This window comes from Salvia splendens, chromosome 12, assembly GCF_004379255.2.
Source record: "Salvia splendens isolate huo1 chromosome 12, SspV2, whole genome shotgun sequence".
Classification (NCBI taxonomy): Eukaryota; Viridiplantae; Streptophyta; class Magnoliopsida; order Lamiales; family Lamiaceae; genus Salvia; species Salvia splendens.
The window spans coordinates 262,453-286,334 of record NC_056043.1 but is presented as its reverse complement, the minus strand read 5'-3'; the positions used below and the strand labels follow the sequence as shown (position 1 = coordinate 286,334).

At 35.7% G+C, this 23,882-nt stretch overlaps 5 protein-coding genes and 1 pseudogene across 12 annotated transcripts; 4 read left to right on the top strand and 2 right to left on the bottom strand.

Annotated features, from left to right (window-relative positions):
* Positions 1–583: 583 nt before the first annotated feature.
* On the bottom strand, positions 584–2,846 carry LOC121758208. 2 transcript variants are annotated; one of them, XM_042153627.1, is made up of 6 exons: positions 2,411–2,846; positions 2,148–2,293; positions 1,527–1,695; positions 1,185–1,283; positions 1,018–1,100; positions 584–946 (listed from the first exon to the last, which is right to left on the bottom strand). In XM_042153627.1, exons 1-6 carry the CDS (start codon positions 2,786–2,788, stop codon positions 823–825), a joined length of 999 nt encoding a protein of 332 aa, XP_042009561.1. In that variant the 5' UTR covers positions 2,789–2,846; the 3' UTR covers positions 584–822. The 2 variants fall into 2 exon arrangements, 1 of the variants encoding a protein (XP_042009561.1); XR_006041377.1 differs by having other exon boundaries at positions 912–946; positions 1,018–1,114.
* Positions 2,847–3,232: 386 nt separating this feature from the next.
* On the top strand, positions 3,233–4,773 carry LOC121758209. 2 transcript variants are annotated; one of them, XM_042153629.1, is made up of 5 exons: positions 3,233–3,375; positions 3,500–3,661; positions 3,881–3,962; positions 4,235–4,351; positions 4,506–4,773. In XM_042153629.1, exons 2-5 carry the CDS (start codon positions 3,537–3,539, stop codon positions 4,554–4,556), a joined length of 375 nt encoding a protein of 124 aa, XP_042009563.1. In that variant the 5' UTR covers positions 3,233–3,375; positions 3,500–3,536; the 3' UTR covers positions 4,557–4,773. The 2 variants fall into 2 exon arrangements, with proteins under 2 accessions (XP_042009563.1, XP_042009562.1); XM_042153628.1 differs by having other exon boundaries at positions 3,782–3,962.
* Positions 4,774–5,157: 384 nt separating this feature from the next.
* LOC121759056 lies at positions 5,158–6,091 on the top strand (annotated as a pseudogene).
* Positions 6,092–6,218: 127 nt separating this feature from the next.
* On the bottom strand, positions 6,219–10,487 carry LOC121758207 (acetyl-CoA acetyltransferase, cytosolic 1-like). 2 transcript variants are annotated; one of them, XM_042153626.1, is made up of 14 exons: positions 10,323–10,487; positions 9,757–9,819; positions 9,056–9,154; positions 8,796–8,969; positions 8,559–8,664; positions 8,281–8,419; positions 8,063–8,140; positions 7,916–7,981; positions 7,707–7,792; positions 7,482–7,581; positions 7,245–7,397; positions 7,023–7,109; positions 6,780–6,885; positions 6,219–6,449 (listed from the first exon to the last, which is right to left on the bottom strand). In XM_042153626.1, exons 2-13 carry the CDS (start codon positions 9,788–9,790, stop codon positions 6,796–6,798), a joined length of 1,212 nt encoding a protein of 403 aa, XP_042009560.1. In that variant the 5' UTR covers positions 9,791–9,819; positions 10,323–10,487; the 3' UTR covers positions 6,219–6,449; positions 6,780–6,795. The 2 variants fall into 2 exon arrangements, with proteins under 2 accessions (XP_042009560.1, XP_042009559.1); XM_042153625.1 differs by having other exon boundaries at positions 9,757–9,816; positions 10,323–10,485.
* A 1,543-nt stretch (positions 10,488–12,030) lies between these two features.
* LOC121756987 (F-box protein At5g07610-like) lies at positions 12,031–19,040 on the top strand. Of its 5 annotated transcripts, XM_042152431.1 has the most exons (7): positions 12,033–12,234; positions 15,283–15,395; positions 15,555–15,717; positions 15,880–16,038; positions 16,490–16,758; positions 17,479–18,644; positions 18,766–19,040. In XM_042152431.1, the coding sequence occupies exons 6-7, from the start codon at positions 17,501–17,503 to the stop codon at positions 18,777–18,779; spliced, it is 1,158 nt and encodes a 385-aa protein (XP_042008365.1). In that variant the 5' UTR covers positions 12,033–12,234; positions 15,283–15,395; positions 15,555–15,717; positions 15,880–16,038; positions 16,490–16,758; positions 17,479–17,500; the 3' UTR covers positions 18,780–19,040. The 5 variants fall into 5 exon arrangements, with proteins under 5 accessions (XP_042008368.1, XP_042008365.1, XP_042008367.1 ...); XM_042152434.1 differs by having other exon boundaries at positions 12,031–15,395; positions 17,479–18,648; XM_042152433.1 differs by having other exon boundaries at positions 12,033–15,395; positions 15,567–15,717.
* Positions 19,041–23,193: 4,153 nt separating this feature from the next.
* Positions 23,194–23,757, top strand: LOC121759055. Its single transcript, XM_042154544.1, has one exon. The coding sequence runs from the start codon at positions 23,194–23,196 to the stop codon at positions 23,755–23,757; it is 564 nt and encodes a 187-aa protein (XP_042010478.1).
* The last annotated feature ends 125 nt before the right edge of the window (positions 23,758–23,882 follow it).

Sequence of the window (23,882 nt, the reverse complement as noted above, 5' to 3'; positions counted from 1 at the left end):
GATCAATAAGTTATTAAGGTCAAAAATGAAATTACACATGCCAATTGTAGACCACAAGATTTCTAAAATCCTATAGTCTTAAATTAATTGTAGTTATCAATTAAATGATGAGTTAACAATTGATCACTCTCCTATTGTGAAATTATTTCAAAAAATTAAAGTAAGTATGATTTTTTTACAGTATATGATAAATTTGTTTGAGATATAGATTAGATACACTAACAGTAGAAACTCATATAATTCAGTATAAAATTTGCAAAAATTTGAATTTATAAATATTAAAGGATGATTGTGTATTTTGTACCCAAAAAGTTGGGTGTTATAACCCAAAGTGTGTATACAAACAAAAATATTAGTTTTAAAACATATACTCCACTTAACAGCTAAGAAAAATTGCTGATATTATGCAAAGATTTCTCCATGTATTTCGCTTATCTTGCTTTAAAGATTAGTTTAAAATGAAGAAAGTTTCAATTGTTATAATATAATAATAATTTCAATAAATAACAACATAGACCATCAATCTTTCACACCATCCACGGGTAAAACTTGGAGAGTTGATAAAATTAATTAGAATAACAAATGACAAATGGATCTCAATTAGAAAAATAATTCATGTATTTTTTATCATATCATATCATCAAATTTCCATTCCCAAATTCAACAATGATCAAAATATGTTATGAACAAAACTACAATAATCAAAATTTTCTTCACTTCTTCAAGTCTATTGTAGAACATGCTACCTTCATCGCAGCATAGATTCCTTCAACCTTTCTATATGGCACCAAGTTTAGTTCTTCTTTCATCGAGAGGCCTCGTTCACAGAGCCTCGTCTGAGGTTGTCTCTCGAGCAACAGACAACGGGGGCCGGAGGAGAAGATAAAGGGAAGGGCCTAAGAATGGGACTAGTGAGAGAGGAAGAAGCCAAGAGCCTTTCCCATCCCTACAAGATAACAACACACCATTATTAGAAAAAATGGATAATTTTTTTTTTAAATCATAAGCCTAACTCACCATTTTCGAGCAGTCATGTCGTTGTAGATCCAGAAGGGTGCGAACGTTGAGAGGAGAGCAAAATCAATACTCATGATGTGGATCTGACAACAAGAGTCTAAATTGAGGTCGGAAACTTTATATTCGAACATAAAATGCATTGCAAAATGAAGAACTGAAATACTCACAAATTTGCTCCCTCGAAAATACTGGAAAAATTCCTTCCACACATCACCACCGGATGAAACTGCATAAGCCATTATCGCCACCCCTGCAGACAACATAACCTGAGAAGTAGTCAGTTAGCTACGTTTTTAAGAGATGTTATGAACTCTAGAGCAAATCAATGTTCATATACGAGTATGCATTTCGTACAATTGCACATATTATGTCAAACTCAACAAGATGAAAAAGAATACGCACTACGATGAAATGTTTATACTCAACGAGAGTGACTCATGGGACAAATGGTGGATCACGCACGTGATTTTCTTTGTAGACAACCTATTTAGTGTAAAGAGTGTCCTCACCCCGGCAGTTATCTTCGATTCAAGGAAATTCAAAGGCCATCTCCTCAGCTCCGATTCTGCAAGAGTCGGAGCAGGTGGCCTCCACAGAACAAAGTAGGGAATGAGAGCATATGCACCTCCGAAGCATGATAGAACAACGAATGGCCAAACTGGGATTTTGCTTTTCGAGCTGCAAAAACAACAACAGCACGTGCACATATGATTGAAACACTAATCAAAACCATCACAGATAGAGTTGAGCATACTAAAATGCTTAAATTGTTTGCCTGGACATTTCATTTCACCAAAATATAACAGTTTCTTCTCTACAAATTCTTGGAATCACAAAGACGAAACAAAACCACCAAGAAATTCAAAAAAAAAGAAACACAGAGACACAGAGTTAAACACAGTATGAAAACACTAAAACGTTTCATCAAATGGTATTTTTGGACATTTCACCAAAAACTAATCATGAGAAGAAATCACTAAGAAACCAAAAAACATTAACACATAGAGTTGATCATGTAAAAGAAGCTAAATATATGTTATTCTCCACAACAGCTAAGAAATTACAAGGGGAAACCTTCAAGAAAGTCGAGAAACGGATTCGCCTTCGACATATACAGTGTTCTTTTTTACCTTCTGGCAGTAGGGATGAGCAGCATACTGTAAATCAAGGGCCATAAACCCATGATATACCACAAAGCTACCAACACTTGATTCATCTCATAGCCATCATCACCTTTCAAATTCAGTAGCTTTTTCAAAAAATAAACATCTGTGACCTATAATTCCGCCCAACTCATAAATATACACAATCAGATTACAGCTGAAATCAACAATCCCAATTCACACTCACCATAATAAATAGAAATGATCAAAACAACACAAAACAAATTTACCGGTGTTTGATTAGGAGCGAGGAAGAAAACGTAGTACATGAGACCAGCCCAGAAACCAAACAGCAGAAACGACGTCGTCCAGTCCCTCTCCTCCTCTCCACCGCTGCCGCCTCCGTCAGTCTCATTTCCATCGGGAGAAGCAGAAACAATAGGTGGGTCTTGCTGGGATTGGGCGTTCAACGAGCTCCGGCGGCGCAATTTCGCCGGTTTGAGTGTTAAAGGCGAGATTTTTATGCGTTCACAGCTGTGGCTCGAGTCATTATGGATTGAAATTGGGGATTTGGGAAGAGAAATTGAAGATTCTGGGAGATGGAAATTGGGTTTGAGAGGCGGGAGAGAAGAGTTGCAGGAAACAATTGAGGAGCTTGCTGCAATCATGTTATTTTCTTTGAAAAAAACGTTCTTGTTGCTGTAGAGGGGAGAGTGTAACTGTATGTAGTAGTTTTGAAAATTGCAATTTAGGCCCTCGTAATTCCCAAATAAATAGTTGTACTTGAAAATTGCAATTAAGGCCCTCGTGATTCCCAAATAAATATTACTGCTAGTATTAAAAATAATTGAGGCCCTCGAAACTTGAAACAACCATTATAAATTTTGTAATAAAAATATTGCAAAATTTAAACTATCGAATAAATCATGCATTATAATGTTTGTTATAGTATATACATCGACATTTTTTGCCGATATTAAAAATCTATTTTATGAATATAACAAAATTGATCTTTTTCTATGTTTTGGAATAAATAAAAATTTGATATTATTTTTTGAAAAAAATTAACATAACTATTTAGATTAAAAATAATAAAGAGAAAAAAGCAGAAAAAAAATGTAGGTGAAAATATGATATTGGAAATAACTTTATTTTTCATAAATAGAAATCCACATGTCCATTTATAGTGGTGTATTAGAAAATAATACTATTAAACACAGTGAACAGGGACGTCGACTGCGAAAGCTTTTCTCCGGTGAGACTCCCCTCACATTCGACATTGCTAATTCTGTAAATTATTGATTGTCCTTTTTCTGTCTTGGAATGCGAATGAGATGTTTGATAAAATGCCTGAATGAAGCCACGTGTGTTTCTATTAGGATTGTTAATGTAAATACCTATTCCTCAACGTGGAAAATGTGGCAGCAGCTCCGTGCTGGCTGGTTACAGATTCTCAACATTCAGAAGTCCCGGAGGATCGTGTCTTACACTGGATTTTACTGTTTCGCAACACTGATCAACTTTGCTTACACCAACAATACGTAAGTCTTCATGGCCTTGTTATATTTTAGCAGCTATTGGAGCTCAATTATATGTTTAGCATGACTGCCATTCTAATCTTGGAATAGGTGTTGAGTTTATGCTTATTGGATTGGATTTAGGTTCTGGTTCTATACTTGTTTTTCCATGTCTTCACTCCACCAAGAAAAGATGCAAATTAGGCTGTTTATCAAACTTCTTGTGTTATGGCGTCTAATTAGGACAAGAGCTGGACACTCGAGGGCTGATCAGTTCTATGCATCTTATCCTGCTGGCACTGAGCTTCTTACCGATACTGGGAAGGTATGTCGACTCAGGTTATAAGGAGAAGAAAATGAACCTTTTCCTTTTCAGTTTTGGTTTCTGGGTGAAGGAAGAAGGTGTTTGAACTACGCTGTTCTGTTTTATACTAATGAGCCAAGAAATGAAAAAATGTAGCTTGAGCTCGGAGGCCAAATCAGTGCTTCGAGAAGCAGTTTGGCTGTTTTAACTTCTTATTAAATAGTATACTGTACTTCTTCACTTTGCTATTGAGATTTAAGTTTTGGCTAATTGAGATTTCAATGTGTTTTTAGTTGTATAAAGCTGCACTCGGCAATTGCTTTGAGATAGAGGAGTGGGGGCCTATTGAATGGAGCATTTTGGCTAAACATTTTGAACGACAAGGGAAATCACCGTATGCGTACCACTCAGTAAGTTGATAACTCACCTCTCTTTGTACTCGTGTATTGTTTTTGGCGCATATGACAATTCAAACAGATGGTTTTATGCGTTTTTCGTGTGGAACAAATGCTGCTTGAGTTTTGGGTTGGTAGTAATTTTGTCCTTTTTCTCATGACGTGGCAGCAATATATGGCGCATCTGGCCTCTCTCGGGCAACTGGATGGGAGCTGCTAGCTGAAGGATGGCGATATCTCCAGTGTGATGGTATAGGTGGACCATATATACGAAGTTGTTTGATCCGTATAGGTGGAAATGGACGATGATGTCGTAACGGTGTTTCATCTTGTATTTCGTACATGAACTGAGTTGGTATCTGTAGTTCCCCTTCTCTTAATGGTAGATTGATCAATTTCTTGAGTTATATTCAATTTGTGGTGACTTACATTTGCAATTGTTTCTGAATAAATGGATGATTTTTGTACTTGAAAACAGAGTATATACCAAAAATGTGACATAATTAGAGATTTTGTGTATGAAAATGATCAAATGAAATTCACTTTTTCCACATAATAGTATAACTAAAGAAGTGTTCTATTTTCATTTTAAACCACAAGTTATGAGATCTTCACTCCATCAAGTAAGCGAGACTATTCTCAAACTACTCGTCCCATTAAAATAAGAATGCATTTTTGTTTTTGTTAAGATTCTAAACAAAAAATCCCAAGATCACAGTAATTCCCAATTTTTTTTTACAGTAAGTTCCATGAATCAAACCTCATATATATTGATTTTGCATCGGTAATGAATAATTTTGTGTGTTTTTTCAGATGGCTAAATGAAGTTAGGATTTGGTATAAGATTTGTGATCGACAAAGAAGAGTGTTTCTCACACAATATTCTGTATGAAGGCGATGTTGTTCATGCTTCATTTGTCGTCATCAAGGCTGATAATGCTTGGAATCACAACGACGAAGGCGTCGATTTCGTGGTTAGTACAGTATTTTTTAAGTTACAACTCACACTCATGCACACTTTATTACCGGAGCGGATCACCTATACCCTTTCCTAAAACATTTCCGAACACACGGATCACCTATGCCCTTTCCTAAAACATTTCCTAAGACACACTCACAACAAAATAAAACTGTCTTTTGTTTTCTCAGTCTTCAACATTATTGAATGTAGATAAAGGGGCCAGGTGGAGGGGAGATCAAAGAGTTCCATGACATGATAAGTGACAAATATGAATTCATGGCTCAAAGAAAAGGGATCTACCACTTTTGCTTCACCAACAAATCTCCCTTCCACGAGACCATCGATTTCGATGTGCTCGTAGGCCACTACAAGAGCTACGATCAGCACGCCAAGAGCGGTACTTCGCTTTCTTTGTGACTTATCATCTCGTGTATTGGTGAAGGGAAACATCTGTCTGTCTTTTTTTGTACGAGTAGAGCATTTCAACCCGGTTGTCGAGCAAATCTCCAAGCTTGAAGAAGCTCTCTACAATATCCAGTTCGAGCAGCACTGACTCGAGGCTCAGACCGATCGCCAAGCTATTGGTACATCCATATCCCCCTCTCTACTTGTTGTGTTCAAACTCTTTTTTTAAACTAGTGTTTTCTTGAGTGCAGTGAACGAATCGATGAGCCAGAGAGCGGTGTACAAGGCGATATTCGAGTCATTAGCTCTTATCGGAGCTAGCTCCCTCCAGGTTTTCCTCCTACAACGCCTTTTTGAACGCAAGCTCGGGACTTCTCGAGTCTGAAACTCGAAAGGAGGATCTCCAGACCTACTAGTTTGGTTTTATATGTTATATTCTCGTGTTATATCTCATATTTCGATTCATCAAAACATTGAGATACATCCGTGACCAATTTACTACGTATATCAATGAAATAAAATATGAAACAAGAACATTTATTGAGATAAAAGTATACACAGTAATATGATTCAGAAACACACTCTTTTCTACTTGTCTAAGTTCAATTTATTGGATGAAGAAAGAACTCAAAAGGATTCTTATCTAAAACTGAGAAGGTACAGATTAATCTACTTCACTCTGCTTTCCAACTCTTCAATGCTGCTATAAACCAGCCATGGCTGTTTCTGCTTCCGGTTGAGCGAAATCTGCGACAGGGACGAACGTTAATCGGCTATAAAATTGAACGCCATTAGTCATGCAAAAGTTACAATTAATATATCAACACAAACACACCACATCCGGATTATAACCAAATTGGTCGACACAAACTACCTCGTATGGCCATTTAATTATAGTTTGAACCTCAACCCGAACCCAAGACCGACTGTTTTTTCAACACGCGATGAAAATTATATTTAAATATCAAGAAGGGAGAGACAATTCGCCTCCATGGCTAGTTTTTTCGGTCGTTTAAGGCCGGTTGCACTGACTGCACTATTCAAGCAGGATAAAGTAATATTTGAGCCTTGGCATACCACAAACTGGGTGGGATTACACGAGTTCTAAGACGAGGGCTGAGGCTCCTCCTCCTCCGTTGCAAACACCACCAACACCGTACTTCCCATTCTTTTGCTTCAAAACCTGAAATAACGCGATTTGAACATCAATGCAAATTGATTTAAAGCTGCACAAAATCTTGATTTCCTAATCTCCAACACTCAATGATCCATGAGGAATTTGTTTGGAATCGCAAGATTGGTCTAGAGAGGATAACATACCCCCAAAAGAGTGACCAAGATACGAGCGCCACTGCAACCGAGAGGATGCCCCAGAGACACAGCTCCACCGTGTACGTTAACTCTTTCCTGCAAAATATGTATATAACAAAGTTTAGAACAATCAAATCTCTATCAAAACACAAACAGGTAAGGGAGTGTGAACATATTTATTTTTATCTATTATCGATTTTATTTAGTGATTTCGTAGGGCTAAGAGCTCACCGGAATAAGATCCAATAGCTTCTGATTTGCAAGAGCCACAACAGCAAAAGCTTCATTGATTTCGTAATAGTCTACTTTAGATGCTTCTATACCAGCATTCTTGAGTGCTTTGGGAATTGCAAGAGCTGGGGCGGTCGTAAACAATTCTGGGGCCTGAAGACATGGTCAACATTATAAATGAGCAAACAGGCGACGAGCTGGTTCAAGATTCATAAGAAGACGGAAAAGCAGACGTACATGAGCGGCATCAGCATATCCGGAGATCTTTGCTATGACTGTAAGCCCGAGCTCCAGAGCTTTCTGCCCACTCACTAAAACAAGAGCTGCGGCACCATCGCTGAAAACGAGATCAAATTCACTCATCAACGGATATATCAAGAAAATTTGCCTATGTGTTCATGCAATTCCACTGAGTTGTGGAACAAAGATTAACTGAAAAGGATGAAAGGGAATGGGTGAGACCTTATGCTAGAAGCGTTGCCAGCTGTGACAGTTCCTCCCGTTTCCTTGAAACTCGGTCTCAGCTTCCTCAACTTTGCAGCATCAAACTGATATGGAAAGAAAGTAGTTAGCAATGAAGATTGATAAATTTTCCATATTGCATATATGGACTAATGGGATAATAGCTTTTGGTAAAAACCGGCAAATTTCAAGCATTTTTGAAGCTTCACCTTTCCAAGACCTTCATCCTTGTCGACAATGGTGGATGGCCGCCCTCTCCCACCGGATACTTCAACCTGCATCCAAGAAAAGGGCGTTTATAAAGCAGCAATCCGAAAATTCGACACCATCTACAAGTCAATGTCCAGTGATCTTACTGGAGTGATCTCCCATGCAAAGGAACCGGCATCTTGAGCAGCAATTCCACGCTCAAAACTTTGGATAGCAAAGTCGTCCTGTACAAAATAGGCACTACAGTGTTATAAGCATTGTACAAAATGCCGTTTGCTGCAAATCTTTGCTTACAATACAATATGAGATGGAAACTCGCAGTGGATAATACATATTCATGGAGTCTGAAATGGTAAAGACGAACCTGCTGCTCTCTTGTAATGCTATGGTTCTCAGCACATAATTCAGCACAAACACCCATGCCGACGTCGCCATAAACGTCCCAGAGTCCATCTTTCAGCATTCCATCAACAAGAGAGTCATGTCCCAGTCGAGATCCTTTCCTAGAATATGACAAGACAGAGAAGAAGTGACTTATCAGTATGGTGATAGAACGTCATCATCTCTCGTTTTAACCAACACCATTACATAGAATAATAAGACTGTCAATATTCATCTCTTGAACAGGTAATGAATACCAACCTCGCCTCTGCGATGTATTTTGGGACATTCGACATGCTCTCCATGCCACCGGCCACTACAACGTCATTGAGACCCAACTGGATGCTTTGTGCTGCTAGCATGGTCGCTGCCATGTCACACAGAAAATGTTCAAAGTCATGACCAAAAATGGCATAAACATCAGGTGAAATGCATTTCAACACGATCAAAATAAACTTCTTTAGGTGATTAGAGAATTTCAGATGTTATGAAACTGACCTTTCATTCCAGAGGCACAGACTTTGTTGATGGTTGTACAGACTACAGAATTCGGGATCCCGGCTCCCAATGCTGCCTGGCGGGCAGGAGCCTGTCCTAAGTTTGCGCCGAGTACATTTCCAAAGAAAACTTCTTGGACAAGTGATGGATCGATATTTGCTCTTTTCAAAGCACCTAGAAGTTGAAGGTAGGCAGAAAGATTAGATTAAAAACCCGTAACACTGGCATTGAAAGACACAGAGTAGATTTTGTGATCTTACTCTGAATGGCTATAGATCCGAGCTTGGTTGCTGGTACTGATGAAAGTGCACCGAGAAAACCACCCATAGGTGTACGAGCAACACCCACGATACAAACATCTATGTGACATAAAAGGTAAGAAATAACAAATTTTTATCAAGAATGTAGCATCAAATACCAACAAAAAAAGGGAGATGCTTAGAAGTTTTCAACTATAAGGAGGACCGAATATCAGAAAACATAAGCTTTTTCAAGCAACACAAGAAATGCTACACAAGAACAAAATAAGTTACAGAGTAAGTATGAAATATGCAACAAATACAAATAAAGCAAAGGATACAACTATGAATCCAACTCGCGAGAAGACCATACATATATATTTCTTCATAATATTTTATCATTGACAAAATAACTGTTTTGTACGGAGTAGTATTATTTTTAATCATTTGAACCAGTTTTTTTTTTATTACTTTCCTTTGTTATCAAGCCCCCTCTTGAAACACAAACAAGACTTCTCGATGTTACTAAGCACTCTTGAAACTGAATGTGAGGATATTCAAACGAAATTCAAGAACAAATCATGGGAAGTAAAAACACCTTAAGATTCAACAAAACGTGCAAACAAACACAAAGTGAAGCAAAATCTAGCATTAGTATGTATTGCAGCTAGTTGGTTGGTTATGTGTAAAAAAAGAAAGAAAAGAAAAGTAAACAAAGCTACCTCTTGGGTTGATTGAAGCAGCTGCTGGTGCCATGATCGACTTTTGAGCAAGATTAAAGCCTGCTATATGCGAAATTCATTGAGATTAGATGCAAAAACAATACAGATTAAAGAGCATGAAGCTGCAGATAAAAACACAATCTTGTGCATGATCCTCAAATTTCTAAAAGATCCCATTTTTATTGCTTCACATAACAAGTAAGCTGTTAGCTGTTAGGTGATATACATATATATATATATGCACAATCCAACCTATTCTTGAAAAGCAATTCATCTAGAAATAGAAAAAAACAATTCAAAAACCATAATCACTAAGCCAGCTGATCCAGTCTGAATTATCATTTCACACAGACACACAATAACACATATAGATCTCATACAAAGTAAACATACAGCTTCGGAAACATTCGAGAATTAGATCTAAGAAAAGCAAGAAATCAAAGGGGAAACAGCCACTGAGAAATTTGTAAGAAACATGAAAGACCCTTTTCAAGAAAATCTGATCCCAGATGATAAAAACACTAAAATCAAACACATTTGAACATGCTTCATCAACAAATATTTACCTTAAGAATGGAACAGCAGAAAAAAGAATACAACCGAACCGAAGAATGGAACTCCAGAAAAGCTCGCTGTCGACTATATATAGATATAGAGAAGGGTGTGAGGTTGGATGGCTCAGTGTGTGAGTTGGTGAGGTTTGAACAGATAGTAATAGTAAATTAACCGGCTTTCTTGAATTCACACTCAACAATTTCGCAGTATTTTTATACTTCAAAATAGCATTACAGAAAAATGGGGGATTTAATTTAATTCATGTAATCAAATCATAGGTTTTATGATAAAGATTTAATCTTTCTTTGAATGGCTTTCGGGACGGAATTTTACTTATTTTTTTCAGAATCTAATTTCAAGAGGCGTTTTTTGTTTTCATTTTCATATGGGCTTTTAGCGTGGGTTCCATAAAATTTAATAGCTGTATATTTAGATAAAATTAAATGAGTTTTTTAGGTAAGCATCGTTGATGTGAATAAATGAGAGTTTAAAATTCAATACTTGGGTCGTGGGAACGATTTTTAATTATTGGATAGTGAATATTTACAGTATAAGTATAAATTTTGATGTATATACTCCTATGAATCAATGTTTAAGATCGAATCTCAATAATAGGAACAATTTACATTCATAATGAATATATTAACTTTATATTCATATTGTGATATATTATCATTTTTTAATACCATGACGTGACATGTACTTCATTTTGGCATTTTTCATTTTTCTTCTCTTACATCTTATCTAATTAATACGGAGTATTATATGACTAGTAAGATAACTAAACATTAAACTATGATTATATATGTAATTGCACTCATGGTATATATAACTAAGTGGTTAATTACCATAATCGAACCAGAGTCATATTTAATGTAGAAATTTAGTTAGTAGTATACAACTATTACTGCACTATTATAGATAGAATAATAGTAATAAAATGCAAACTCTAAAATCTAAATATTGTATAACTCTAAATTATGATCTGATTATTATAAATAATATTTATACTACATAATTTAATTAATTCATCATTTGAATGAGTAGATATAAAATAGAGTTGAGTATTCACTTTCTCAATAATAGAGTATTTCCTTTTAGGTATGAAATGGTGATACGAAAAGTTGGTGTCTCAAAAAAATAATGCATAAATTTTGCCAACTTGCATTTATTTTATACAAATTTAATAACGCCCACCATATTGGACCTAATGATTGATTTTATTTGTCCCCTATAGCATTTAGATGACTATATAAGTGAGTAAATAACTAAATAACGGTCCAAGCCAAAGTAATACTGTATTAAATAATTAGATAAATATATATACAAAGTGTTGCCTCTTGTTGCTAAAGTGTTGATTTTGCCACTAAAAGAGAGAAATAAATTTGATAATGTGAAATCAATTAAAAATGAGGAAAAAACAAAGTCATGCAATGAGCTATATTGACTTCTTACATGAAAATCTAAATGTGACTATTATTTATCAATTTATTATTGCTATCTTTTTAAAATGATTGAAAATATATATATGAACAGCCGATCTCTTACAAAAATACTAGTATTACTGTATAAGCAGCCTATTTTGATTTTTAAAATGTACTCCTAAAAGTCATGCAGTTATCTTTTGACTTTTTCAATGATAATTGGGTTTCTAACAGATACTCCACTTCACATGTTGCAAACTGTTCTATACTATATCAATTTATTTATCTTTTTGTTCTAAAATTCTTCTTTTGTAGGTAACAAGATTGAAGCTAAGGTCGTTCAAGAAGACATCGCTTACGTGCCGTTTTATGAGCTACAACAACGACCATTGCTGTCAGGGCAGCCACTAACTCTTACCATTGCAGAATTCTGCTTACTGCTACTACTGTTGCTTCTGCTGCAGCAATTTGGTAATGGATTTATGGATTACTAAGGAAGGTATTTATAAAGTGTTTGGTTAGATAGATAGATTATAGTTTATGTGCTTTGACTTATTGCTGCTAAGTAGGTTTGTGTTTTCTATACATTACTTGATCTTGTCTCTTCCTTTTGATTGAATAACAATTGTTTGGGATACCCATTGATCTTACTTGTTAATCTCTTTCTTTTGATAGAATACCTATTTATTTAATATTCATTTTGTTCATTACTTCGCTTCTATTCAAAGTATTGGATAATTGCTTCACGTTTGAGTGACACATTCTGTGATGATCTATTGATTTGCAACATAATCGTGAGAGGAGGTTTGCAAGTTAGAAGAACTTAGTTGACGTTACAATTAGCTTCCCTTATAATTGAGAGCGAGAACATTATGAGTCTTATGAGCTTTTAGGAGTTACTAATCTAGGATTGACGCCCCTAGTGTCTGTAATCTACTTTGTGCCGCATGGGCAATAGTTATGTGACTCTGAAGTGCGGATTTCTGGAAGGGAGCGTGTACTGCACTATTGGTATATCACAAACCCCTAGGTCCAGAGGATTCGCTAGATCACAGGGTCTAGGAGATCGTGAAACCTTCAGAACTCGGTCGTTGGACACACACCTTTCCGCTTCAAAACCTCAACCCACTACTCTATTAGCTAGTATAGAGAAGCAAAGGATCGATCCCACGAGGGCGAATGAGTTAGCATGCATTTGGAGGGTTTTGGGAGGGGTTGGCTGTTGTCATGCAACAAGTGGGTCGAGAATTTTAAACTACTGGGTCACGAGAATTAAAAGCGCTTCAAGTACTAGACCTAAGAAGAGAGAAACACAAACGCATTCATGATTCGAAACTTGAAATTAACTACAGAGGGTTTATCAAACTACTGGGTCAAGTAAAAAAGTTTCCTAAAACGGTGAGACAACAAAGCAAGAAAAAATAACATAACAGATTTCCCGAATTAGCTAACAATAGAAAAAGCTGCAAAAAGCAAACAAACAACGGGTCTAACTACCAAAGATCTTCATCTTCTTCAGCAAATAAACATGAGCATGAACAAAACAGAGCAAACTCAGATCGAACGTCAATCATTATGATTAAGTAGAAAACTATCAGATCTAAGTTACCAGGTCAAGTAAATCGAAAGCAATAGACATAGCCATGCAGATCCAACAAGTACGTATCAGATTCATCTCTCGAAACCACAATCTACTCCAGATCCAGCCAATCCAAACTCAACAACATTCAGATCCATCTCCTTCAACTCCGATTCAAACAATTCCTCAACAAACAAACTTAGATTCAACCAATCTCAACTCAAATTCAACAGTCAATTGCAAAAAACATCCAAAATCAGTAAAACCCACATCAAACATCAAAAACCAAAGTATAACAGAAAATAGAAACTGCCATAACCACGGAAATAAGATCCATAACACAAAAGCAGTCACCGAGCTCCCGGCAAGGAAGTTCACGGCTAGAATAAACGACAGAAAATAAAAATAAATTGTATCTTCGCCCTCGTGAGGACGGTGTTACACCACAGAAACTAACTATCGCCAAGCCTGCCCAAAATCTCCCATCGGTGCCAAGTGCGTGTGAAGTGAACTAAGACTAAAGAATGAAACTAAGGAGACTAAGAGTGAAAGATAAAAGTGATCAAAAAGCTCTATTCTTCAAAAGGGGTCGTCCCTTTATATAGGCACGAATCCCTAGGGCACTCCTTCTTCATAATTTTTCTTTTTAGCCCTTGATCCTTGCTCCATTTTTTGTATTCTGCCAGCGTTTCTTTTCATTTCCTCGGTTTGGTAAATTGCTGGCGTTTTTCACTTCATTTTCCTCCTTTTCCTCTGCCCCTGGTAATTTGTCTGCCCTTCTTGGGTTCGGCAGATTTTTCACGCACCTGAACTTACAAACACTTATTAGTCCACTGAATTTACAGAATTTATACACATAACCAATGCATGAAATGAGCCTTATCAGACTCGTTCTAGTGAAGTATGAATTGTGTTAGGGTATCGTAGTTGGAATTTGTATAACCATAACTGCACATTTATGGAATTCCATTACCTCATTTGATTATTCTCTGTGATTTTATGTGCATCTATTACTTGTTTTATTGTTTTTAAAAATTTTATTTTCAAAAACCCAATTTCTTTGTTCCTCCAAATAGTATAAGAAGCCTATTAGAAGGTAAACAATTTTCTGTGGTTGATACCCGATACTGACTATTAGTTATACTATATATACTCTGTATACTTGCAGATTTATTTAGTGCTAATAAAATGTGCATCACTCAACAACGAAGATTATGTTTTTTGGACCGAAGTATTATTATGTTTTTGTAAATTTTGGTGATAAGAATAGGGTAAATTGCCTAAAAAGTCACAAACATTGGGGAAAGTTTGGTTTTTCCCACAAACTATAAAAGTTGCGCCTAAAGTCACGAACTTTATCGGATCGTGCATATTTCCCAAACTACCCGACCTGGTGGCATATTTCCATTAAAAACTTATCCCACGTGGCATGCCGAAGGCATGACTTGGCAAAATTTCTGGCTTAACCCTAAACTCAGGTAATATAACCTCTTTTTGGCTGATTTTAAAAGAGCAACCCCAATTCAATCGACGGAAAACGTAATCGACAAGAGTGAAATCGTCGACAAACCGGTTTAGGGACGAAATCAGTGACGTGTAAAGAAGATTCAATAAAAAAAGCATAAAACAAAGATGTTTTGTGCCCAGTCAAAAATTTTGCCAAGTCACGCCTCCGCCATGCCACGTGGGATAAGTTTTTAACTGAAATATGTCGTCAGGTCGGTAGTTTAGGAAATTTGCACGATCCGATAAAGTTCGTGACTTTAGGCGCAACTTTTATAGTTTGTGGGAAAGCCAAACTTTTCCCAAAGTTTGTGACTTTTTAGGCAATTTTCCCATAAGAATAATGGACATGCTGTGATAAAATTTTCAAGCTATCACTTATGGGCCTGGTAGAAGCCCAAAATATGCACAAAAACCGAAAACCCATTTATAGCCCAATAATCAACCCATAAACCTTATGCCCAGTCCGTTTAAAGCCCAATTCCCGATTATCTTGTTGGCGGATCCAATCTGCGTTGAATTACTCGGATGGAAACCGGAGCTGATTGATCTTGTGAGGGATTTCATCGAAAATTCAGGTGATAATTTGAATTCTTTTGAACCATTATTGCTATACTATTTAGGCCATGATTCAGCTCGGGTTTAATTTCAGTATTGGCCGGATTTTCATATGAATTTAACCTATTTTTGAATCGAATTAGAGCTATGATCTTGACATTTGGTTGCCCTTATGCAAGGCTTTTTGTTAGATTCATGGGAGAAAGGATTGTTATTACCGATATGGATGCCCTTGCAGTTGAAATGCCCAACACTAAACAGTTAATCTCATGGCAAGTAGCCTCCAAATGCATGGAGACATTCTTGAGGAATATTCTAAGCTTGCAATGCTTCTTCAAGCAGGTTTTTGTGCTTCAATCTCTCAGAAAAACTTTTAATTCTCGTGTTCCACTTGTATTAAATTCATGTTTTACACTTGGTGAAGAACCACTTATTAATTGTACTGACATTTTATTCTGCTTTCTCCTGAAACTGATGAAGCTTGTAATACTTTTTATATTTTAGGAATTCATGCTGCTTGGGTATAGGATTGGACAGATTTGAGAACTCGGTGTAAAGAGCTGCATTTGTTGATGCCATTCTTATAACAGCATGACCAATAGAAGGCTTCACTGAGAGCTTAGGACCTCTACCGTAGAAGATAATCAAGAAGGCGAAGTCGCGGTAATAACTCTTAATTTGAGTTTCGAATATTTTTACAAGTGAGTTGATCAATTGGAAGGGGAACCTTTTCGTTTTCATTCCCGCAATTCTTAATTATCGATCTTCAGAATAAAGTTATTTAGAATGGGATTATATGTGTTCCTCTTTTAGCATGGAAAACTAAGTGAAACACATTTCGTGAGAATTCCACTTCTGGTATCATGTTTAATAGTACTCCATAACTTTCATTCTTATGATGCCCTTGTATTACCATCTATGGAAGAAATGCTCACTCTGATGGCTGAACCAACACCCGTGTTTCTCTCATTATCATTTAATACAAAAATGTCAACGTGCTCACCTTTTCCTTTTAATAAAGAGCCAACTGTGAAAGAGAAAGATGCCATACAACCATATTAAATGACTAAGAATGGTTTATAATTTAGTCGAACATAATTTAATTTGCATGCAGGGAACTTTATGAAACAAATCGTGTCAAACGAATAGTAATGTCCGTTGTGACGTGTTTGCCAGTGATTTGCTACTACCACGTTGCACTCGGTATTATGAGTGATTCAAAAGGAGCCGTTACAACTTGCAAAGTTGACCGCTGAGGAGATAAGTTGGGATTGCTTCATTCTTCCTTTCATTTTCCTTTTCTGGTTCAAGATATACGCATATTTGACTTTCCATCACCTATCTGCGGCACAATTTAGTCTATTACAGAAGAACGAAAACAAGGTATTCACATTTGGTTTTAATTCAACAGTAAAATTGTTATGCTTTATGGTCTATTTTCCCTCTTTGTAAGTATGAAAAACTCCCAATTAGGGCCAATCTCATTTACTATCATGATTGTACAGCTTTTTCTTAGTATTTTTGTTCCTTTATTTAATTGATTAATGGAGTCTCAATGTTTTCTTTCACTCTGCAAATAATTTTTGTGGTTAGTCTGTAGTCTTTCTGCCAATAAAACTGTAGTTCTCTTGTTTACTTTTGTTATAGTTCATAGTTTAATGTTTTGATTCATCTATTTCTAATGACCTTCCTTAAATTTCTAATTTTATGTCCTTGAAATGTATTGCATTCTGAATCATTCTCTTCCAGAAAATGGTGATTTTCCTTGACTTAATTTTCTTTTGCTCGGACATAATTCTGCTACAATTAGCATATGAGTTCGCCCGTTTGTGGTACAATCATGAAAGTAAACTCAGTTTCTTTTGCTCGGAGTAACTTTTATGAACTAAACTTAGCCATAGGAGCACCAGTTTCTCCACAACATTTAAGTTATAGTTAGATTACTGTTTATGCGTTTTCTAATTCATTTTTTTTCTTTTATCGAAGTGAGTTATCATTTATTCAAAATTCCTAGAATTTTGATGCGAACGGAGTTCCATTTGTTGTTATATCATGCTGAAAATTTCTAATTTTAAGTGCCCTATGTCAACACTCTTAACACAGGAGGCTAAAGACTGTTGTTGTCATGTCTGAGATTGGGAACGAGTTCGCCCATTTGCGGTCTGACTATGTGCCACCAATTGGACACATTGAAGAAGTTATAATAAACATTTTGTCCAGGCTTCCTGTGAAAACAGTTGTAGCGTGCAAATGTGTTGCCAAACATTGGTTGAAATTGATATCTGAACCACAATTTCCTCATTTGCAACTAAACTGGTCGAAGAAAAAACCAAAATATATCATATGTCCTTATCCTGAGGACTATGATACGATCAATCATCTATGTCTACTGGAGGGAAATGGGAAAATCATTGAAGATGTCCCCCTTTTTGGTTTTGACGAAGTTTGCTCGCCTGAGATGACTTGTTTCTTGAATGGTCTCATATGCAGTGTGAATGAAGATAGTGATGGTCTGAATGATGTGGACATCAATATTTTCAACCCGATTACTCGTGACTCCATAGTACTTCCTAGAGGAAGTCCCTCGGTAGTTATCCCATCGGTTGGGATTGGTTTTGACCCCAAGAGTAATGACTTCAAAGCATTTCGCTTCTTCTCGGATTCATCTAAAGGGGAAGATGTTAAATATAAGTGTGAGGTATACACCTCTGGTTCTACAGCGTGGCGAAGAATTTCTGAGGATGTGCAACGGCCCCAGAGTAGTCCCATTAACCCATTCTGCCCTTACTATGCTAGTATAGCTGGAACAGTTTACTGGTTTGTATGGTCACAAGATCAACCTGGGACTCCTGTTCGTATTCTCTCAGTTGACATGAACGACAGCTTCACCGAGATCAGCCTGCCCACCCCTCTTAATGAGTGGAGTTTCTTGACTGAAATAGAGGGCTGCTTGTCAGTGGTTCACTTTAGTAATCCAGAAACATATGCACTGAACCAATATCAAGATCCTTATCTTGAGGTATATAAATTGGAGAACTCCCGGTGGCACTTGAGATCTAAGTCCACCATAGATCTGATCAACGTCCACAGCATCAACTCAGTTGCTGCAAGGGATACTGAAATATTCTTCATCGTTAAACATGATGATGAATCCATCTGCTACCTCATCTTCGATTTTGTGGAAGAATCCTTCACGACACTTGATCTGGATGAGCAATTTGAGGGTGATTGTCCTGTTGCATTTCCATTCGTCGAAAGCCTCCTCAAGTGTAAGTAAGCATCTTATTTAATCTTACTAAACATGTGATTTTAGCTTGTTCTGTTCACAACAAGCATCGAGTTCTTTAGCAGCTAATATCCATGATTTGTGTGTTTGAAAATCATCAACAGGTAGTGGAGCTTAGGCGAGACAGTTTCTGGACTTCAGTTGCGGTGTTCGTCTTCCTTTAAGTTTGCAACTCTCTGCTTGGAATAATTTGCTGGTGGAAGGTGAAATGGAATAAGAGACTGAGGTTCCAGTATTTGAAGCCCTTTCCTTTGTGTTGTGCGTTTAACGTTAAGAATTTCTTATAAACTGAATAATCTGCTTTTAAATATGAATTTGAGACTTGCAACTATGTGATGGTAAGTTGTGATGAAATCTAGTTTTATTTTGTATCTGTTAATTTCAGTGCATCACTTATTTCTTGAATTCTTTCCATTGGAGAGAAAATTTGAAGCCACCTTTCGAGCATATACATGACGTACCCTTTTAAAAGTTGATGCAGAAATATCATTTTCCCTTGGTCTTTCTGGTCCACGTCAACTGTAAGTAAATTCATTTTTCTTCATGTGGAAAAAAATTTGTGTTCCCATTTGGCATCAAAATCCAACGATCAAAACAAAATTTAAATTGTTGGAAAGTTCTGAGTTGTTTCACCATGGCCTGGGACCTGGTCAAGTCACACTATATAGCGTATACTAGTAGCTCATATTTATAATTATATTGAGAATTTTGTAAAAATGTTAGGACATACATTTAAACATGAATATGAATATGATGAATATGTATGTTATGTCTAAATAAGGAATAAGGTTGTTTTCAATCTTATCCTAAATATTTTTACAAAATATCATCCTCAAGGATCTAAAGTAAATTAAAAAATTGTCAAAACCAGTAGTGTCGGGGAACTATTCTTACCTACTAAATTGAAAATTCGAAGTCTAAAACGCTGGTCCTAGTCATTTATTAGAAGGGGTGGGTCGGTTGTAGTTTTGACTATTTTTTACTACTATTCATCAATATTATCTTTTAAGTACATTTGATAAATATAATTCTAGAAAATCAATTCGAGATAAACACAAAGCTTTTTATCATCTTTAAAATGTACATTATCTAAAACACAAAATATAAACATATGAGGGTAACATTGTACTACAATAGAACATGGGGCCTAATTTGTAAGTATCGATGGTACCATTTGCATCTCTAAATTTCTAATTATACCCATTAATTATCACGAGTTTTAATATTAGTGACCCTTTTGAGCTATTAATTTTACAACAAGGAAATTAATTGGAGTTCTTTGTTATCATCCACGGAATGATATTCCGTCTAAAATTCAAAATTCTCCCCCTTCCTTACTATTCCCTCCGTCCCACATAATTTGACCCAGTTTTTCATTTTGGGCCGTCCCACATAATTTGATCCATTTCACTTTTACTATTTTTGGTAGTGGACCCCACATTCCACTAACTCATTTCTACTCACATTTAATTATAAAACTAATATATAAAAGTAGGACCCACATTCCACTAACTTTTTTAACTCATTTTTCATTACATTTCTTAAAACCCGTGCCCGGTCAAAGTGTCCCAAATTATGTGGGACGGATGGAGTATGAAATTAATAAGAGGACCATGTGAATAGACAAGAGAGATTGAAGAGTCCATCAATTAAGATATATATGTAATATGCCCCTTCGCTTACTTACCTTGAAAAAGACTTATATAAGAAAAAGAAATAATCCTTTTCTGATATACTCTTTCAGTCCGTCAATAGGAGTCCCATTTTTTTCATTTTAATCCGTTCGAGAATAAGAGTCTTGGTTCCTAATATCATAAATGGTTAAGAGATTCACATTTCGCTAACATATCATTTAAAATTAATATATATATATATATATATATATATATATATATATATATATATAGGATTGTGATCAATAACGAACCACTCTTAAACCTTAAACGCCGAACAACATCATTATATGATAACATGGAGTTCAATATAATGAACTAATAACAAACATATAATGAACTTCAGATTTCTAAATTATGCATGATGATGTCATTGTTTTTAAATCTTAGAATTCCCTATAATGAACTACAAATAAAGTTGTAATGAACTCCGCATTATTATATAATGATGTGTTTGGCGTTTAGTGTTTAAAACTAGTTTGATATATAATATAACCCTATATAGGTATATATATATATATATATATAGGGATGTATTCATTTCCTTTTCCTATATTTCCTCCTTTTTTTCTTCTTAATATCAGCCATTAGATTAGTGAAATGGACGGTCAAGATCAACATTGGGTAATTAATCCCGTGTTGCATTATTTGTCCTATTTTGTGCATTATGAGGGTACAATAGTAATCTAATAATGGCTGGAAACCGCTACGAATAATGCACCACATGGTCACGAGTAATGCATATAATTGACTATATAATGCACAATATGTGAACTGCAATGCATACGAATAAGATGTACCATGTTATGATGTTTGGACACACGTTTCTTGTTTCCCCTAAGGGTTTAATAAGCTTAGGGGCTAGGGTATAGTACGTAGACACGTATGTAATCTTCACATGGTAACGAGTAATGGATATAATTGACTATATAATGCACAATTTGTGAACTGTAATGCATACGAACAAGATGTGCTGTGTTATGATGTTTGACACACGTTTCTTGTTTCCCCTAAGGGTTTAATAAGCTTAGGGGCTAGGGTATAGTACGTACGCATTAATAACAAATTATAAAACGATACGAATAATTCACCAAATTGTCACGAGTAATGGATCTTATTAACTATATAATGCACAATATGTGAACTGCAATGCATACGAATAAGATGTATCATGTTATGATGTTTGACACACGTTTCTTGTTTACCCTAAGGGTTTAATACGCTTAGGGGCTAGGGTATAGTACGTAGACATTACTAAATGCACGTATGTAATCTTCAATCCGTTGATTAACCCATATACACAATACCTCTAATAATGCATAATATAATGAGATAATGACAATTAACAGCTACATAATGCACTACCTAAACCAAATAATGCACATACGTATATTCCAATAACAACAATTTGTTAGTAATGTCTACGTACTATACCCTAGCCCCTAAGCTTATTAAACCCTTAGGGGAAACAAGAAACGTGTGTCAAACATCATAACATGGTACATCTTATTCGTATGCATTGCAGTTCACATATTGTGCATTATATAGTTAATAACATCCATTACTCGTGACAATTTGGTGAATTATTCGTATCGTTTTATAATTTGTTATTAATGCGTACGTACTATACCCTAGCCCCTAAGCTTATTAAACCCTTAGGGGAAACAAGAAACGTGTGTCAAACATCATAACACAGCATATCTTGTTCGTATGCATTGCAGTTCACAAATTGTGCATTATATAGTCAATTATATCCATTACTCGTTACCATGTGAAGATTACATACGTGTCTACGTACTATACCGTAGCCCCTAAGCTTATTAAACCCTTAGGGGAAACAAGAAACGTGTGTCCAAACATCATAACATGGTACATCTTATTCGTATGCATTGCAGTTCACATATTGTGCATTATATAGTTAATTATATGCATTACTCGTGACCATGTGGTGCATTATTCGCAGATACCAAAATGTGGCAGTTACTTTTCCGTCAAATATCAATAATAACCCTGTAATGCATACAACCACCTTCTATAATGCAACACGGAACCAGTTTTATAGAATCAATCTGATCCGTTGATGCCTTAGATCTAACGCGTAATATTAAGAAGGAAAAAGGATCTAAGATGTGAAAAGGAGAATAACGCTCCCCTATATATATATATATATAGGGTTTTGATCTATGCAAAACTAGATTTAAATACAGAAACGCAGAACAATATCATAATTATGGCACTTTTAGGTCATAATTAGGTAATTTTTAGGTCATGCTAACAAAGCATGACCTAAAACGATCTTAGCATGACATTAAACCCAAATATTATAATATGACCTAAAATTGTTTAATTATTACATTCCGTGTTTTTGGTTAATTATTGACCATTAGATCATCTAATCCTAGGGCCAAGATTTGGTCTGCATTTCTGGATTTAAACACATACTTATTTTGATCATCTCCATATATATATATATATATATATATATATATATATATATATATATATATATATAAGTGAGACTCATATTCCACTTACTTTCACTTTTCTTAAAACTCGTGACGGAAAGAAATGAAACTCCTATTCGCAGACAAAAGGAATATCACATAAATTTGTCAAATAAATCATTCTGTATTTTTTTTTAAAAAAAGAAAGAAGTCTCCCCCAAGTCATTTAATTACACCAAAAAGAAAAAGAAAGAAGTCTCCCCCTCCTAATCACAAGTCATTATTTAACCCAATTTTCACTCCAAAATATACTTTATATAAACCCTTCAATATGACCTTCACCTGTCACACTTAAAATTGCTACACAATATCTTCTCCCCCCACATATCATCATCTCTCTATCTCTCTCAAAATCATGGCTCATTACAATGATCAAATCAAGAAGATGAAAAACCATTCAAATAGCTTCTTATATCTCAAGAAGATCACTCAAATCCTCCTCCCACTCTCCCTTCTCTCTCTCTTTATCTCCCACTCCTCTTTCACCTCTCTCTTTCTCCAATCCTATGACTATCTCAACTTGAATTTCTACTTCAAATTCAAACTCTTCACCTACACAACTGAGAGAAATTGCATCTTTCTCCTCTGCAATGGGATTCTTGTCTTCATCATACAGTCATCCGGCCTCATTAGCAAGATAACGCCCCTCGATTCAGGCCCGAAAATGGCAAGAACACACGATGATCGGACCGAGAAAAGTGGCGTTGAAGACAGCAAGAAAAAGGGTGTTGAGAATGTAGAAGTTCATGAAGAAAAAATCAATCTTGAAGCAGATTTGGCTGAGGAAGATTTGCAGGTAGAAAAATGGGATGAACATGATGATGAAGAAGAAGATGATGAAGGGTTTGATACAGAAGAATTGAAGAGGAAATGTGAAGATTTTATCAAGAAAGTAAAGATGGAAATTCAAAGTGCATGAACAAATTCAATATTGTATATATATTGTCTAACAAACGATTTTGTTCTTCAAAATTTCGAAATTGCTCGGATTTTTATATTTTATTTCACTAGTTCACGTCACACTAAATTAATAAGCCAATTGTA

Coding starts and splice junctions, on each gene's coding strand:
- LOC121758207 (XM_042153626.1), bottom strand. CDS start 9,790: ATGGCACCAGCAGCTGCTTCAATCAACCCAAGAG. Junction 7,793..7,915: donor AGGATGAAGGTCTTGGAAAG/GTGAAGCTTCAA, acceptor TTTCCATATCAG/TTTGATGCTGCAAAGTTGAG. Junction 7,582..7,706: donor GGCAACGCTTCTAGCATAAG/GTCTCACCCATT, acceptor TCTCGTTTTCAG/CGATGGTGCCGCAGCTCTTG.
- LOC121758209 (XM_042153628.1), top strand. CDS start 3,537: ATGTGGCAGCAGCTCCGTGCTGGCTGGTTACAGATTCTCAACATTCAG. Junction 3,963..4,234: donor TTCTTACCGATACTGGGAAG/GTATGTCGACTC, acceptor ATGTGTTTTTAG/TTGTATAAAGCTGCACTCGG. Junction 4,352..4,505: donor CACCGTATGCGTACCACTCA/GTAAGTTGATAA, acceptor ATGACGTGGCAG/CAATATATGGCGCATCTGGC.
- LOC121759055 (XM_042154544.1), top strand. CDS start 23,194: ATGGCTCATTACAATGATCAAATCAAGAAGATGAAAAACCATTCAAAT.
- LOC121756987 (XM_042152431.1), top strand. CDS start 17,501: ATGTCTGAGATTGGGAACGAGTTCGCCCATTTGCGGTCTGACTATGTG.
- LOC121758208 (XM_042153627.1), bottom strand. CDS start 2,788: ATGATTGCAGCAAGCTCCTCAATTGTTTCCTGCAACTCTTCTCTCCCG. Junction 1,696..2,147: donor CTCATCCCTACTGCCAGAAG/GTAAAAAAGAAC, acceptor TTGTTTTTGCAG/CTCGAAAAGCAAAATCCCAG. Junction 947..1,017: donor GACATGACTGCTCGAAAATG/GTGAGTTAGGCT, acceptor GTTATCTTGTAG/GGATGGGAAAGGCTCTTGGC.